This window comes from Clupea harengus, chromosome 3 (assembly GCF_900700415.2).
Source record: "Clupea harengus chromosome 3, Ch_v2.0.2, whole genome shotgun sequence".
NCBI classification, from domain to species: domain Eukaryota; kingdom Metazoa; phylum Chordata; class Actinopteri; order Clupeiformes; family Clupeidae; genus Clupea; species Clupea harengus.
This window is the reverse complement of record NC_045154.1, coordinates 15974689-15992134: the sequence shown is the minus strand read 5'-3', so window position 1 is coordinate 15992134 and position 17446 is coordinate 15974689. Positions and strand designations below refer to the sequence as shown.

General features: G+C 44.9%; 1 protein-coding gene across 7 annotated transcripts; it reads right to left on the bottom strand.

Annotated features, from left to right (window-relative positions):
• Window positions 1-194: 194 nt before the first annotated feature.
• Window positions 195-16375, bottom strand: LOC105892328 (gliomedin-like). Of its 7 annotated transcripts, none has more exons than XM_012818575.3 (22): window positions 16304-16375; window positions 15397-15998; window positions 14371-14422; window positions 13532-13549; window positions 13327-13407; window positions 12816-12938; window positions 12632-12718; window positions 12071-12250; window positions 11897-11974; window positions 11281-11403; window positions 10900-11028; window positions 10628-10708; window positions 10442-10513; window positions 10133-10294; window positions 9834-9896; window positions 8673-8738; window positions 8129-8212; window positions 6986-7045; window positions 6810-6899; window positions 6587-6712; window positions 4724-4877; window positions 195-1494 (listed from the first exon to the last, which is right to left on the bottom strand). In XM_012818575.3, exons 2-22 carry the CDS (start codon window positions 15790-15792, stop codon window positions 1017-1019), a joined length of 2703 nt encoding a protein of 900 aa, XP_012674029.2. In that variant the 5' UTR covers window positions 15793-15998; window positions 16304-16375; the 3' UTR covers window positions 195-1016. The 7 variants fall into 7 exon arrangements, with proteins under 7 accessions (XP_012674029.2, XP_031420591.1, XP_012674031.2 ...); XM_031564731.2 differs by having other exon boundaries at window positions 12083-12250; XM_012818577.3 differs by having other exon boundaries at window positions 10900-11016; window positions 16304-16374.
• Between the last annotated feature and the right edge of the window lie 1071 nt (window positions 16376-17446).

Below are 17446 nucleotides of genomic sequence, written 5' to 3'. Positions count from 1 at the left end.
GTTATTGCTGGTGCACGATAAGATGTTCTTTCCGGGTCCACAAGGCTCTCTGCACTGCTCTGAGGGATTGGAATAAAGTAATCCATAGCAGTAATCATAACCCACAAACCTTATCTTCTCCACACATCAAATATTAACCTGAGGGCTTCGGCATCAGTACTTATCTGTTGGCAAACAGCGTGGCCAGGCTGAAGTGGAAACAGTGAGTGATATTTATTTGAAAGGTACACAAAGCATCCGCTGCCTAATGCAGTGTCCATTTTTAAGGGTTCTGTCTCAAACAGTGCCATAGACAGGTGAGGGATAAAAACATTCAGATGGATGAACACACTCGGACAGTAGAGGGCGCTGTTTCCACATAGCGATAAATACACTTGGGCAGTATTAGGGCATTGTTTCCACAGAGAGAGAAACACACTCGGACAGTAGAGGGCGCTGTTTCCACAGAGCGATAAATACATTTGGGCAGCCAAGGGCGCTGTTTCCATCTAACTAGAATCCATCTAATAGAATCTAAGACAAATAAACACATTTGGGCAATAGAGGCCATTGTTTCCACAGAGAGAGAAACACACCCGGGCAGTAGAGGGCGCTACAGAGCATGGTGTCCGAGACAGACACAATGGAATGCAGTGCTGGCAGCGGTGACACGTCCAAAGGCATTTAGTCTCAAAGTCCTCAGAGTTTAAGTTAGTCACATCATTACATCATTACGTAACATTACATCATTACTTATCAAATCTATTACCTGCCACAACTCTACAAATGTGTCTTCCACCTGTTAGTTATCAATAGTATGTCTTTGGCAACACAAGTACAATACATATACAAATATGATCAACTGAAAGTATATATAAATGCTTTGGTGATTGTTGGCGCTATGTACAGCTCAAGTGTGCCTTCTTTGGCAGCTTTGCTCCCTACACAGTTAGTGTCAGTTCTCACAAACATAATTAACCAATGCTGTAACTGCCAATGCATACAGTGTATAAACACTCTGATTTTGTACTTCCTTGTTATGACCTCACACACTGTTCTGATGAGAAGTGCACGCTGCATGTTTTCACTGCGCCATTGTCCCACATGAACAGACTCTTGTGGAGGGGGCTGTAGGACAGCATGGCTAAAAGCCCCCCAGTTGGCCTCAGGGCCAGCTGCACCCGAATCGGCTTCCTCTCCAGCAGGTCGAAGGCGAAGGTGATGCCCTTGTCCTCAGGGTCGGTCACGTAGAGCACCCCGTGGGCGATGAAGGCATTGCCTGCCAGGTGCCTGGAGTAGGAGGTGTTTATGGGGGGGAGGGCAGAAAACCACCGCAGTTCAATCCGGCTCACCATGATGCTGTCATCAACACTTGACGCAAAGATCAGCCACAGGCCAACCTCATCCACAGCAAATTTGAAGTAGGTCTTGGAGTTACGGAAGAGGTACGACAGCTCATGGAAAAGGGCATCTACCACTGCCAAGGACTGTAATTTCCTGGTCCGAAGATCAAACCTGAGCAGTGAAAAGGCAAATGACATGAAAATAAGCCATAGTAAGTTATAATGACAGCCTTGATGTTCTGAATTTGATTATTCAAATTGATCTTTATGATTGGATATAGATGGTTGTAAAACCCCTAGGGATACACTAGCTGGTGCTTCATGGCGATCTGCTCAGTGTCACCCCAATCTCAGTGTGTACCTGGCAGTCTCTAACGTCTACCTGACAGTCTCTTATGTGTACCTGGCAGTCTGTAATGTATACCTAGCAGTCTCTAGTGCCTCTAGTTCCTGGCGTACCTGGCAGTCTCTAGGGTGTACCTGGCAGTCTCTAGCAGCACGTACCTGGCAGTCTCTAGCAGCACGTACCTGGCAGTCTCTAGCAGCACGTACCTGGCAGTCTCTAGGGTGTACCTGGCAGTCTCTAGCAGCACGTACCTGGCAGTCTCTAGGGTGTACCTGGCAGTCTCTAGCAGCACGTACCTGGCAGTCTCTAGGGTGTACCTGGCAGTCTCTAGCAGCACGTACCTGGCAGTCTCTAGCAGCACGTACCTGGCAGTCTCTAGCAGCATGTACCTGGCAGTCTCTAGGGTGTACCTGGCAGTCTCTAGCACGTACCTGGCAGTCTCTACAGTGTACCTGGTGTATCTCACAGTCTCTAGTGCATACCTGCCAGTCTGTAATGTGTAACTGGCAGTCTCTGGTGCCTCTAGTACCTGGCGTACCTGACAGTCTGTAGGGCGTATCTGGCAGTCTCTAGCGCGTACCTGGCAGTCTCTGGGTGTATCTGCCTGTCTCTAGCAGCACGTACCTGGCAGTCTTTAGCGCATACCTGGCAGTCTCTAGCAGCACGTACCTGGCAGTCTCTTATGCGTACATGGCGTACCTGGCAGTCTCTAGCAGCACGTACCTGGCAGTCTCTAGTGCCTCTAGTACCTGGCGTACCTGGCAGTCTCTAGCGTGTACCTGGCAGTCTCTAGCAGCACGTACCTGGCAGTCTCTAGCAGCACGTACCTGGCAGTCTCTAGCGTGTACCTGGCAGTCTCTAGTGCCCTTTAGTACCTGGCGTACCTGGCTGCCTCAGGGTGTACCTGGCAGTCTCTAGCGTGTATCTGCCCGTCCAGTGGCGGCGCCAGACATTTTTTTCTGCAGGTGCTATGGGGGAGCTAGGCGTTTTAGTGAGGGTGCTATGAAATGAGGATGATAGCCTATGTGTCACATGGTTCTCTACTACAACAACTTTACATGTTTGCTCTCTGAAGCGTTTTTGGGGTCCATCATTATCTAGGCTTCTTCCGACAGACGCGCACATCTGCGACGGTCACTGTCAAAAGGCATACAGCATGTTATAGAGTCCGCAATCCCAAATACCTAATTTACTTTAAAACACTTGTGGTAGTGAGGATTAAAGTTGGGCGACAGGTGACCACTACCATGTCAGAGTGAAATTAATCTTGGAATAGCAGATAGAAATAACTAAAACAGTCAAAGAGTCAGAAATGCGTTAAAAAGGTATATATTATTAGTGCAATCAACAATTTTGTCAGTTCTTGACTATGGTGACATTGTTTACATGTATGCTGCACCCTCTACCTTAAAACTCCTGGACTCTGTTTACCATAGTGCTATTCGCTTTGTTACAGGAGACGCTTTCAGGACCCACCACTGTAACTTATACAAGAATGTTGGTTGGTCCCCTCTAGCAGACAGGAGGGAAAAACACTGTCTTTTATTTGTTTATAAAGCCTTAGTGGGAAAACTGCCTAATTATCTCATGTCACTTTTAAAATTAAAATCCATCTGTCATAATACACGGTCACAGAGCCTCATCTCCCTTGAAATCCCCCTTACAAAAACTAATATAGGTAAAATAGCTTTTAAGTTCTTTGCTTCCCATAAATGGAACACTATTCAAGTGGAGTTGAAATTAACCAAGTATTTGTCTGTCAACCAATTTAAGAGCCTTTTAGATAATAAGGATGTGCCTCAATGTTGTTGTTTTGAATGATTCTCTGATTTAATTTTTTTTTACTTTATGTTATTTTATTTATTTATTTATTTTTTATGCTTAATTTCTGAGTTGTTTGGTGTGTGTTTTTTTTTTTAAATGTATTTTGTCTGTTTCGTTTTGTTGTGGTTTGTTTATGTATTGTTCTTCTGTACTATGTGGCCTCAATCAGGGCATTGCTGCAAAAGAGCCCTGTGCTCAGTCAATTTCTCCCTGAATAAACAATGATGATGATGATGATGATTATTTCAGTTCACAATCATCAATAATCACATAGAACCTTAAGTATACATAGCACATAGACAGACTGCTTTTCTTAGGCTAAAGAGTATCTGATTTTTTTAAGGCGGCTCCAAAAAAGAGGAAAAAGGCACAAAGTTAAAATCTTCGGCAAAAAAGGGCATCTTAGTTGCTAATCAACCGAAACGAGTCTTCAGCGACACAGGGCAATCAATGTATGCAACAAATCAGACAGCTTTCATTAATGTTACACAGCTAACAATACCTTAGTTGCATTGTACTCCAACCACGCAAACTGTCCCAACCAGCTTTTACAAAAACTCCTTTGTTGGACTCCAAACATGCAAGGTCGATATTTCTGGAGTTTTGGTCTTCTCGGACCATCCTGAGCGTTCATGCTAATGTCACTGATGCTGCTAGCACCATGGTTAGCACCCTCAGTAGTGGTGGAGGGTTGACCTCCTTGACCACAACATTCCTCTCCTTAAAAATCCACACCAGATACCCCTGGCATTTCTTCTTCTTCTACGTCACTCTTCTTTCTTAATCGTTCTTCCAAACATGGACATTTAGGTAGCAAAAACCGATGCATTGTTGATATTCACTTGAAACTACCACGCACTAGCTTGCTTTCTCCTTCAACCGTTCGGTAATGTCAACATTCAAGCGTGCGACGTGAAAGTTGGGTCAAAGGTTATGACAGAATGATTGCTCTGTGTCTAAAACAATCTGTTCATTTCAATCTGTTATTATTTTCTTTAGTGAGTTAAATATTATTATCACACAATAAATAACGCAGAATGAAATTAAATAACAATAATAAATAAACCATTATTTTCTTGGGGGTGCTATGGGGGTGCTATGGCTAATCCAGGGGGAGCTAGAGCACCCCCTAGCCCCCCCCCCTAGCGCCGCCCCTGTGCCCGTCTCTAGGGCATACCAGGCAGTCTCTAGGGTGTACTTGGTGTATCTCACAGTCTCTAGCAGCACGTACCTGGCAGTCTTGTTCATGCCGGCGATGTGGAAGTAGAGGGAGCCGTTGTGAACCACATGGCCGCAGCCCTGGTAGAACTTCCTGACATCAATCACTCTGCTGTGGATCCTCCTGATGAAGTGGTCAACACTCTCATACTCCTCCAACATCCTCCCTGCAGTGTGACAGATATATCACCACTATCACCACTATCACACTCATACTCCTCCACCATCCTCCCTGCAGTGTGACAGATATATCACCACTATCACACTCATACTCCTCCACCATCCTCCCTTGCAGTGTGACCAGGGATGGATTAACGAACGGGCCTACCGGGCCCAGGCCCAGGGGCCCATGAGCTCAGGGGGCCCCTAGGCCAGAGCCTCTGCGTGAAGTCGCTGTTATGTATCTCTTATTTGTGGTTGAAAAAGGTGTATTTTATTCATTTGCTAATGGCTTTAATTCAGTGTACCTGTGCTGTGTTAGAAAAAGCTAGATTACTGTGACAGTGATCATGCATGACTTTTTTGGGACTGCTAAGGATACCCTATGCTATATATTCCCTCAAAATGGCAAACCTGTCTTTGTCATGGTTTTCATCATTTTTAGGGGGAAAACGTCAGTAGCAATCTATAACAAAAAGATATGCTTATCGTACATACACTATAGAAACTATTAAAAAACTGATTCAATTAAATGAATAATTTCTTATTTTCTTTGTTATTTTTGTCATGTACAGATATGCAATGATGATTGCTGGGTAATATGTAGCCTATCTTGTCCAATGTCAAGTCTCTATTTGATCATGTGATGAGACGATACGATATAGCTAGTTTAGGCGCAGAATCTGACAGTCAAGACCTACAAGCAGGCACAGTAGGTTACACCTGCTAAACGACGCCTTTCAAACATAAAAGTGGTGATGCATGATCTGATTTTTCAATGGACAGGATAGCCAGCCCATTCAGCCTCTCCTGCCCCATGCTGCCCCTCAGGTAGGTCTTAATCAGTTTCAATTTGGAAAAGAATCACTCGGCTGTTGCCCTGTCACATGTAATGTCAGAAACAATAGCGGGGCAGTGCACACCTCACCGAAGGTGGATGTTACGGAGTAAACTTTGACATCTTTGCTTTCCCAATACAATAGCCAAAGTATTTAATTCGACCGTAAAATCCAACACATTGCGTGTGCGTGCGTGTTTTGCAGGCGTACAATTTTTTTTTTCGCGGAGGGGGGGGGGGAGGGGGGGGGCTTCAGCATGTCCAGGCCCAGGGGCCCGTGGTTTCTTAATCCGTCCATGAGTGTGACAGATATATCACCACTATCACGGCATCCAGTTTGTGTCTTTATGAAACTTCAGTGTCTAGATGAGTATATGTATATGTGTATAAATGAGTATATGTATATATGTCTGTTACGACCCCCTGCGCCCCTGCAGACATTGCAGTGGCCATGCATGGCCTGCAGGCTACAGTGGGGACGATGAGCGTCATTAATGGACTGATTATCCACACCTGGGGAGGTGTGGAGTATAAAGGACCAGTGGACACCTGTGTCTCTCTCTCTCTCGAGCTGACTATGTCAGCGTACAGACGTCAAACCCCTAGACACGTCGCCTTTGAGTTATTAATTGTATGGACTGAATAAACACGTGACTTTTGTAGAAACCGTTGTCATCTGCCTCCAAACGTTATTGTTTCGGTCGCGAGCCGGCCGGAACGTAACACTGTCTAAATGAGTTGATGTTTATGTATATATGTCTAAATGAGTTGATGTATATGTATATGTGTCTAAATGAGTATATGTATATGTACAGTATGTGTCTAAATGAGTATATGTATATTAATATGTGTATAAATGAGCTGGACATGTGAGGGTACCAGAAAAGTGTTCTGCCACCCAAACGCGTCCGTCTCTCCGCTGCGCTGCGTCGGACAGCAGGCTCCCGTAGGTGCTCTGGGTGCTGGTCACGTTCATCTGGCAGGAGACCACTTTGATCACACACTCTGGGCCAAAGAGAGGAGCACATCGCAATAAACATTGTCAAAACATTAGTGTGTAAAAAAAAAAACAAGCACATAAGTGATGGGCAAACAACCAGACCTGTTCTCTTTTTAGGCTTCTTCTTGGCACTTCTTGAAAACGCAGGCCTCTCTGTCTGTGTCTCGTCTCGGGGGAAGGCAGTGGATACAGCTGCAAGACATCCAGGCATGAAGCACTGTCATTTAAAGCCACTCATACTAACGTATCATTCTGGGAAAGTCGCACTCATCCAGTACCTGTCTGCTCTTTAGCGTGCTTTAAAGCTGTTCCTGGTAAGGTGTCGCCGTCTGGAACAACTGGGAGAGAAAGCATGAAGATTCATCAAACACCACTTACAGGACTCCCTAGTCTAGACAGACAACACCACTTACAGGACCCCCTAGTCTAGACAGACAACACCACTTACGGGACCCCCTAGTCTAGACAGACAACACGACTTACAGGACCCCCTAGTCTGGACAGACAACACCACTTACAGGACCTCCTAGTCTAGACAGAAAACACCACTGACAGGCCGTCTGGAACAACTGGGAGAGAAAGCATGAAGATTCATCAAACACCACTTACAGGACTCCCTAGTCTAGACAGACAACACCACTTACAGGACCCCCTAGTCTGGACAGACAACACCACTTACAGGACCTCCTAGTCTAGACAGTAAACACCACTTAGTCTAGACGGTAAACATCACTAGACTAGACAGAAAACACCACTTAGTCTAGACAGACAACACCACTTAGTCTAGACAGACAACACCACTTACAGGACCCCCTAGTCTAGACAGAGAGAGAGACAGCATTAGCAGCTAAAAGGCTATGTGAGACATGCTCCAGCTTATGAGACTCTATGGTGGATTCTCAGAGGGGAGTTGGATTATTGGTGGTCCTGTCAGAGGAGGACCTTCATGGGGTACAACAGAAGCACCCTGAGAAGATATTATCATAGCTATCTCACACACCCCTCTCACACACCCCTTTCACACACCCTATCTCACACACCCCTCTCACATTTACTTCTGTCTAATAAGGGCCTTACTGGGGTTCATACACCAGAAGCATCTTAGAGGTCAGCCACAGCCATCACCCGTCTAATCTTTTCTCTGGCCTCTTCAGCCCAGACCTCTCGGAGTGAAACACCTTACATAGGAAGTACCTATAGTCTGCTGAGATGTGTGTCTGATATTCTCAGAGTGAATCACCTTACACAGGAAGGACCTGTAGTCTGCGGAGGTATGTGTCTGATATTCTCAGAGTGAAACACAGGAAGTACCTGTAGTCTGCTGAGATGTGTGTCTGATTTTCTCAGAGTAAAACACAGGAAGTACCTGTAGTCTGCGGAGATATGTGTCTGATATTCTCAGAGTGAAACACAGGAAGTACCTGTTGTCAGCAGAGATGTGTGACTGATATTCTCAGTTCCTGCCTGCATGAGTTTGGCTCCCGTAGAGCCAGCAGAGAGAAGAACTGAGGAGAAGAATCAGAATAAACATGAGATCTTTTATGTGCCCATACACACAGGCTACAAAGCACTGTAGGTTCGTACTGAAATGATCTCCGGATATGTATTACTGTTAGTACCAGGTGTCTCAAAGCACTACTGTAGGTCCGTACTGAAATGATCTCCGGATATGTATTACTGTTAGTACCTGGTGTCTCAAAGCACTACTGTAGGTCCGTACTGAAATGATCTCCGGATATGTATTACTGTTAGTACCAGGTGTCTCAAAGCACTACTGTAGGTCCGTACTGAAATGATCTCCGGATATGTATTACTGTTAGTACCTGGTGTCTCAAAGCACTACTGTAGGTCCGTACTGAAATGATCTCCGGATATGTATTACTGTTAGTACCTGGTGTCTCAAAGCACTACTGTAGGTCCGTACTGAAATGATCTCCGGATATGTATTACTGTTAGTGTTAGTACCTGGTGTCTCTGAGGTACTGTCCCCTATTGTTATGGCTTCATCTCCTCGGGTAGCTGTGGACCAGCCTAAAGTGGAGGAAACAGTGTAACAGTGTAACAGTGAAACAGTGAAACAGTGTAACAGTGTATTGTAGTACTTATTGTGTTTGTGTAGTACTTACTGTGTTTTTATGTTTTATGTTATGTGTAGTACTTACTGTGTTTGTATGTTTTTATGTTTACTGTATGCACCTATACATCAGAACAAATTCCAGGTAGGTGTAAACCTACTTGGCAATAAATACTATTCTGATTCTGATTCTGATTCTGATTCTGATTCAGTGTAACAGTGTAACAGTGAAACAGTGTAACAGTGTAACAGTGAAACAGTGTAAACATGAGAGCAAAGTAAAATAAGGGATGAAACCGCTACATTAGAAAGAGAAAGAGGAAGCAGATTCCCCCTAATCCTTCATTAGCCTCATTTCATTTTTCTCAACTGGTTCCAGGCAAAACCAGGCCCAAGCAAACTGCACTGAATTGTAATCTGTCAGATTTCATGTATTTAGTGTAATCTGTCAGATTTAATGTATTTAATGTAATCTGGCAGCGAGCGCAGAGTTGGGTAATCAGCAGAGGGTGTGAACACTAATTTGACTAAGGCATTTTTGTGGTCTGCTGAATGATTCTGTTCATCGGGTTCTTTACAATTCTGTAGAGAGATTTTCACACAGAGAAAAATGTCCACAAGCCCTCGGCAGGTCTGCTGAGAGGTCACAGAGAAGGGAACGCTACCTGAACACAGAGCTTAAAACGTCGGACATGCGCCTAATATGAACCGATCCAAAGAATGGAACGATACATAGTCATACAACCGTTTTTGATTCGGCCAGATTTGAACTGTTTTAAACAAGAGCTCTCATGAAATAAAAAAAAAAATGCGAAAACATAAATATTAAGATATTTTAAATGATAAAATATTTAAGATTAGCTGATTGTTGAAATTAAATTGAAAGTGTTTAATGTTAAAATGTAGAAGGAATGCTATGCAACAGCTGAGCATCTGTTTCTTTAATGAAAAACAGGTGATAGGCTATGAGCACCTCAGTCTTTGCACCGTCACTTTATTACTGTCAAAGGGGGGGTCTGCCATTCAAAGTTTGGGTTCAATGAATTAAGCACCTGCATTCTCCAGCATGTTCTTGAAAAGCTCTATCACTGGAAGCTGGTCCACTCCTAGGTATGCTGAGGAAACATGAACATGAACATGTAATAAATGTTACGCCACACACACACATGGCCCTGGGTACTCCCTTACGCCACACACACACATGAGCCCTGGGTACTCCCTTACCCCACACACACACATGGGCTCTGGGTACTCCCTTACGCCACACACACACATGGACACTGGGTACTCCCTTACACCACACACACATGGGCCCTGGGTACTCCCTCATTACTGTCCTTCCCTTTAGTACCTGGGGATGCTGATGGGGCCTCCTTTACGCGGGGAAAAAATGCCTCTGTCGCATCATCGCCTGGGATACCTTCTGTCGCATCATCGCCTGGGATACCTTCTGTCGCATCATCGCCTGGGATACCTACTGTCGCATCACCGCCTGGGATATATGTGGGTGACACTAAAGAGGGAAACCGGGAAGATGTTAGGACTTCAAAGGAGATGCAGGATAAGGCTCCGTGAGATTGGTCCGCCCCACCCCATTAAATACCTATCAGGGTTAAAAATGTGTTGAAGTTAAATACCTTTGAGGTTTAGGGCTACATACCTGCTTTCAGTAAAGGCATTTCCACTGGAGTTTCCCTGAGTGTTTCTTGAAAAGCATCACGTCTGTTGTCCGCTATTCAGGTGTCAGACAAATAAGCAACAATGTAAATTAGATGAACCTAGTGTACAAATAGACAAATCTACTTGATATAAATAAATAAAGCGTGTGTCTCCTATCTTTTAATACCTTGTGTTTGAGACAGTACTTCTTCATGTATTAAAATAGCCTCTATAATGTCATTTTCTCCAGGGGCAGCTGTTGACCAAGCTAAGAAAAACAAAGGTGTTCACTAGAGCTAAGAGACACAAAGGTGTTCACTAGAGCTAAGAGACACAAAGGTGTTCACTAAAGCTAAGAGAAACAAAGGTGTTCACCAGAGCACTTTAGCTCTCAGGGTATTCAGACCCACTGTGGTAAAAATGGCAAGAGCTGTTGTAGGAGGCAATGATCAGAACTACCTGAGGTGTCCATAGGGGTCCCATAGGTGTCCATAGGGGTGTCCATAGGAGGTGCTTTGTCAGCTTGTTGAGTAGTTTGGAAACCTGCTCCTGTTACTGAGTCCTTTCCAGGGTTATCTGTGGAGGACGCTAAGACAGTGGTTATCTATGGAGGACGCTAAGACAGTGGTTATCTATGGAGGACGCTAAGACAAACGTTATCTATGGAGGACACTAAGACAGTAGTTATCTACAGAGGATGCTAAGACAGTAGTTATCTACAGAGGATGCTAAGACAGTGGCTATCTATGGAGGGCATATGTAGTTAACCTCTCTTGTCCATCCAAATGTCAAGAGCAGTTATAACAGTTATAGTAAACAGTTGGGAAAGATGTGCACTACCTGAATCATCAAAAGGGATTTCGAACACCTTTTCCACGTATATACCCCTCAGTGTCTCATCTGCTGGAGTAGGGGTCAGCACAGCCCTCAGTGTCTCATCTGCTGGAGTAGGGGTCAGCACAGCTAAAGAAAGAACAATAAAGCAGAGCAGCAAGAAGTCAGAGAAAAGAAGTAGTCTGTTCTCAGTCTGTCTGTTCTCAGTTGTAGATGCAATAAAAAGATTATATTTAGGTGGTCTTTTGTCTGTTGTGAAGAGATCTGTGAGTGAGAACAGGACTCATGTTTAACTTCTGCAAGTTGAGTTATCAGCATAAAGACTAAAGACACCCTTGTGATGATGAAGTTGTGCACAGCCAAAATGAAGGTCATAAGTAATATTCACTATAATACTATAAGCTATAATACTATAATACTATAGACTATTATTCTAGACTATAATACTATTGACTATAATACTACAATACCATAATACTATAGACTCTAATATATAATACTATAGACTAAAATACTATAGACTATAATACTATAATACTATAATACTATAGACTATAATATATAATACTATAATACGCACTGCCTTTCAACAATAGCTGCCGTATACATTGGGATGGAATACCTGCTTTTGCCGCCTCCTCTCTTTGCCCTGTTGCCATGACGGCTACTGCACCGGACTGTAGAATGGATGCAGCCCAGACTAAACCGAGAGGTCAATCAGTCATCTGATTCATTTTCTGCAGAGGTTAACTCAATACTCTATGTTATTGTATATACTGTATGTATATATACTAACCATATGAAGCACCTGTGGGCGTTGGCGTATTTTCTTTTGCAGGCGCAGTGGCAGGCGCAGTAGCAGACGCAGTAGCAGACGCAGCAGACGCAGTAGCGGGCACAGTAGCGGGCGCAGTAGTGTCTCCCACGCTGCCATGCTCAGGCCCAGTACCTCCCACGCTGACAGGTGTTGGGGAGGCTGTAGAGGAAGTGCAGTGGGTGAAGCTTATCATTTCCCAAGGATGGGCAGGACACACATTAACACATTAACACATTAACACATTAACACATTAACACATTCAGCATGGATCCCAAGAAAGACACACATTAACACATTCAGCATGGATCCCAAGAAAGACACACATTAACACATTCAGCATGGATCCCAAGAAAGACACACAATAACACATTTAGCATGGATCCCAAGAAAGACTCATATTAACACATTCAGCATGGATCCCAAGAAAGACTCATATTAACACATTCAGCATGGATCCCAAGAAAGACTCATATTAACACATTCAGCATGGATCCCAAGAAAGACACACATTAACACATTCAGCATGGAACCCAAACAGACCTGTTTCCTGCAGGGGGGGTTCTTCAGGAACCTTCCGGATGGCCTGAGTCTGTAACCCGGCTCCTGTGGGTGTCGGCGTGGGCCACGCTGGAAACCAGAGCAGAGCAGAGCAGAACTTAATTAACCTTCCCTCTGCACTAAGTGCCTTATTTCATGAGGACATCTTCTTAAGGCTGAGCTTTACCGCCACCTTCAGGTAGAGACAAGGACAGCAGAAACTCCTCCCAAGCGCTGCTGTCGTTGGTCGGGGGTCCAGGCAGTCCGGGTGGTCCGGGTATACCTGGAGGTCCGATGGGGCCCGGGTGACCTGCAGGCAAAATGATCATCTGTCAGGTCACAGTGGGTGTCTGAGTATCACCTTAACAGCAGCTTCCATCATCTATGCACACCCATTCATTTGGCATGGGGGTCACCCAGTACCTCCTAGTTTGGGTACTTATTAAAACATTCAAAGTCATGTTCCTGTTTCAGAGCAGTGATTTATTAGCCCTGCCCTCTGGGAGAACCCCCTGAAATGCCCCTTCTGCCCTGGTCGCCCTGGGTCTCCGCAGTCCCCTTTGACCTCATCAGGAGCCCCTCACCCCTCACCTCATTACACCTGCCCCAGTCTACATCATAACCACCCTTAGTTGCCCCTCAGCCCGTCTGCCCAAGTCTACAATATAACTGCCCTGATTAATTGCCCCTTGGCTCACCCCGTCTTCCTCTCTTGCCCTGCTCTCCGGCGTCTCCCTTCTGGCCATGAACTCCAGGCGATCCATCTCTACCTGCAGGACCTGACAAACACACAAAGGGCTTCACACACAACACGGATCACTCAGGGTGAACAGGCACGCCCGGACAAGATGAAAGATCAAAACACAAAGAGTGGAAAACAAAATTTGTGGTGTTTTCTTTTACCAGGAGGTCCAGGTGGGCCTGTTCAAAAAGAGAAGAAAAAGCTGTAATGCTTGAGTGCTTAACATATAAATGTCTTCTCATATTTAAAGTTATGGTGTTATTCAGTCCAATTATTCAATATGAAGCAATGTCAGATGAGATATACATAGTTGTTAGGTAACATTGAGATGTTTTAGTTCACACATTCTTGCGAGGGATATAAATGTATTCAGTGGGTCATTATGATCAATTTCAGGCAATTAAAATAACCTACAAGCAAAAGAGGGTAGGGACTCTGTCTCAGCTTGTTGCAGGAGGGAGTGAAATTGTTTTTCTAAGATTCCTGCTACCCACCTTGCTGGCAAGAAACATCTAATGTCAGTAGAGTAACCCTTCATATCCAGGACACACCCCTGACACGTTACATAAACACTAAACTGAACACTGACTGAATACATTAACCTCAAACTGACCTGTAATCAGCATTTACCATCTTTAATAAATAAACATAACAGTGAAACGAACGCAACACTGGCAGCCTGAACTCAGACTGGTTTAGGGAAGGGCATATAGCCCTTGTGTTCCCTTTGAAATGTAAGTGGAAATATGAACACAATATTACAGAGCCATGTAGGAATGAATTAGAAATGTAGTCAGGTTATCTCCTCTGGAGAACCTTATGGCTTAAGTAGAAGGTTATATATGAATCCTATTTCTCTCTGCAGTTTACTGGGTTAGGTCCAGGTAAGGAAGAAGAAAGGTCCACAAAGCCCTATATGTCAGTACCTGCGTGTCAGTGTCTCTGCGTGTCAGTACCTGCGTGTCAGTACCTGTGTGTCAGTGTGTCTGCGTATCAGTACCTGTCAGACAAATCCCTTTGGAGCTGTTGCACAGATCTGAGAAGACCTTCGTCTGAGGAAGACACACACATACACACACACACACACACACACACACACACACACACACATACACACACACACACACACACACACACACACACACACACACACACACACACACACACACACACACTATGAGGACATTGCCACGCGCGTCACCGGTGAACGACCCCCAGGATCATGAGGTGTTTTAGTTTAGTATTTGCCCAGTGTTGTAGCACTGATGCCTAAAGCTGAGCTGGTTGTGTGGGGCATGTAGAGGTTTTACTCCTTCAGGTTTGACTTTCTCTGGGGAACTACAGGTCATAGTCTTGCCAGTTTTACTCCTCTACATCCCCCTCTTTCTCGGGGGAACTACAGGTCATAGTCCTGCCGGTTTTACTCCTCTACATCCCCCTCTTTCTCTGGGGAACTACAGGTCATCGTCCTGCCGGTTTAGTTTGGAAGGCTCAGGGTGAGGGCGCTAGGGAGTCAGTGTGTGTGTGTGTGTGTGTGTGTGTGTGTGTGTGTGTGTGTGTGTGTGTGTGTGTGTGTGTGTTTGTGGTAGTCCCCCCTACTGTCACGCTCCACTGCTCAGACCACATCCCCAAAAACACCCACATCTTCACCCTCCGCTAAGCCTTTTCACAGACACACACACACACAGACACACACACACACACACACACACACACACACACACACACACCGAACATGTTTGTTTTGGCAGCACTGTGACAGCTGCGGTGTGGCTTCTGGATATCTGCATAAGATCAGAGCACTTTCTCCCGGAGACCTTTTCACTGTTTACTAATCACTGTTTACTAATCACTGTTTACTAATCACTGTTCCTGACGCTGATTGTAAGGCACTCCTCGCCTATGTGTTCTACATGACATATGCACTCCTCGCATATGATACAGAACCATTCAGATTACACACACAGACTTGATGAAAACAACATTAAAACAAGGTGAATCAGCACCAGTAGCAGAGCTGCCTTACCGGGATCATGGAGTAGGTCACCATGAACATGGTATCCTGATCGCCTGCCAGGTGCCCATGGCCATGCTGCTCCTGCCTCCCGCCGTGGCTTCTCTTGCCCCGGCCATGCTGCTCCTGCCCCCTCTGCCTCAGCAGAGCCTGGAGCTGCCCGCCGGGAGTCTCGTCCGAGGGGCCGACGCCAGCGCTGAGCTCCCCCAAGCGTTCGTCCGTCTTGGCGAGTCGCTCGGAGAGCTCCAGCAGGCGTCCGTCCGTCTGGGCAAGTCGCTCAGAGAGTTCCCCCAGGCGGAGCAGGAGCAGGAGCAGGGCAGAGGAGTTGAGCAGGGTGAGGACACACGTCCCGAACAGCACAGCCCGCAGAGCCCAGGAGGGCTTCCCCGTGGAGCACACTTCCCTCATGCCGTTGGATGAGCCTGACTGATGGTCTTCCAGCTGCTGGTGGAGACGGACTGATGGTCTCGCGTGGGCTGCTGCACGGAAATATCTCAGTATGTGTGGAATGAGGGACAGTCATGGAGCTGTACTGGAGCCCAGGAGATGGACACAATCCTGTCAATGTCGTCTTTGTTCTGACTGCAAAGCAGAGGGTTGCACAACTCAGCCTTCTGGAAAAGAGATTGTGGCAGATGTCCATATTTTAACTCTTGACTTCTATGGTGTTTTTCCCTGATGTGGTTCACACACCACAAGCCATACAAGGAAAATAGAAAACAACAGGAAACAGAGAATATGATACAACACTAAATATGAACTTTAAGTTACATTTATGATAAAATCATAGATTAGTAGAATAAAACAACATTAACATCTATATTGTACTTTCTACAGTAAACAGAAATAAAATGTAAAAACGTGGATAAGTGGTGAACCCTGATTATACATGCAAATAGCACACTTTATATGTACACACTTTGACATTTGCACAGCCGTGGTCTGACAGGCAACTACTATAACAACAGCATTGTGAAACGACACTCCCACATCTTAGAAGACAAATAACACCGGCCGTGCTGTTTGTAAGGTAACATCTGCAGCTGTGACACAGAGCAACTCATGTGCGCTGCCAGAATGGTCTGGAGCGTGGGGTAGCAGAGGGGAGGGGGTGCAACACCGCACAGGGCCAAACTTCTCCCACAGCAGCACCACTGAGAAGCCTCTGCTGTGCCGTCTACAGAAAAACAACATCAACACAACATGACAGTGTTCTCACCTAGATCAATACATGACAGTGTTCTCACCTAGATCACAACATGACAGTGTTCTCATCTAGAACACAACATGACAGTGTTCTCATCTAGATCACAACATGACAGTTCTCTCATCTAGAACACAACATGACAGTGTTCTCACCTATCTCAACACAACATGACAGTGTTCTCACCTAGATCACAACATGACAGTGTTCTCATCTAGATCAATACATGACAGTGTTCTCACCTAGATCACAACATGACAGTGTTCTCATCTAGAACCCAACATGACAGTGTTCTCATCTAGATCACAACATGACAGTGCTCTCATCTAGAACACAACATGACAGTGTTCTCACCTATCTCAACACAACATGACAGTGTTCTCATCTAGATCACAACATGACAGCGTTCTCATCTAGAACACAACATGACAGTGTTCTCATCTAGATCAATACATGACAGCGTTCTCATCTAGAACACAACATGACAGTGTTCTCATCTAGAACACAACATGACAGTGTTCTCATCTAGAACAAAACATGACAGTGTTCTCATCTAGAACACAACATGACAGTGTTCTCATCTAGAACCCAACATGACAGTGTTCTCACCTAGAACACAACATGACAGTGTTCTCAGCTACATCAACACATGACAGTGTTCTCATCTAGATCTGATAAACCTTTACACAGCAGACACACAATATATGTACAATATCTGATTAAAATATCCACTGTTTAAACAATAGTTCTTTAAGAAAAGTCTGTGTCAATTATCTCCTCACAAATTGTATGGAAAGGTATAATTTTTTTATGTTTGTTATTATTATTATTGTTTAAAAATATGTTTGCCACTCCAAG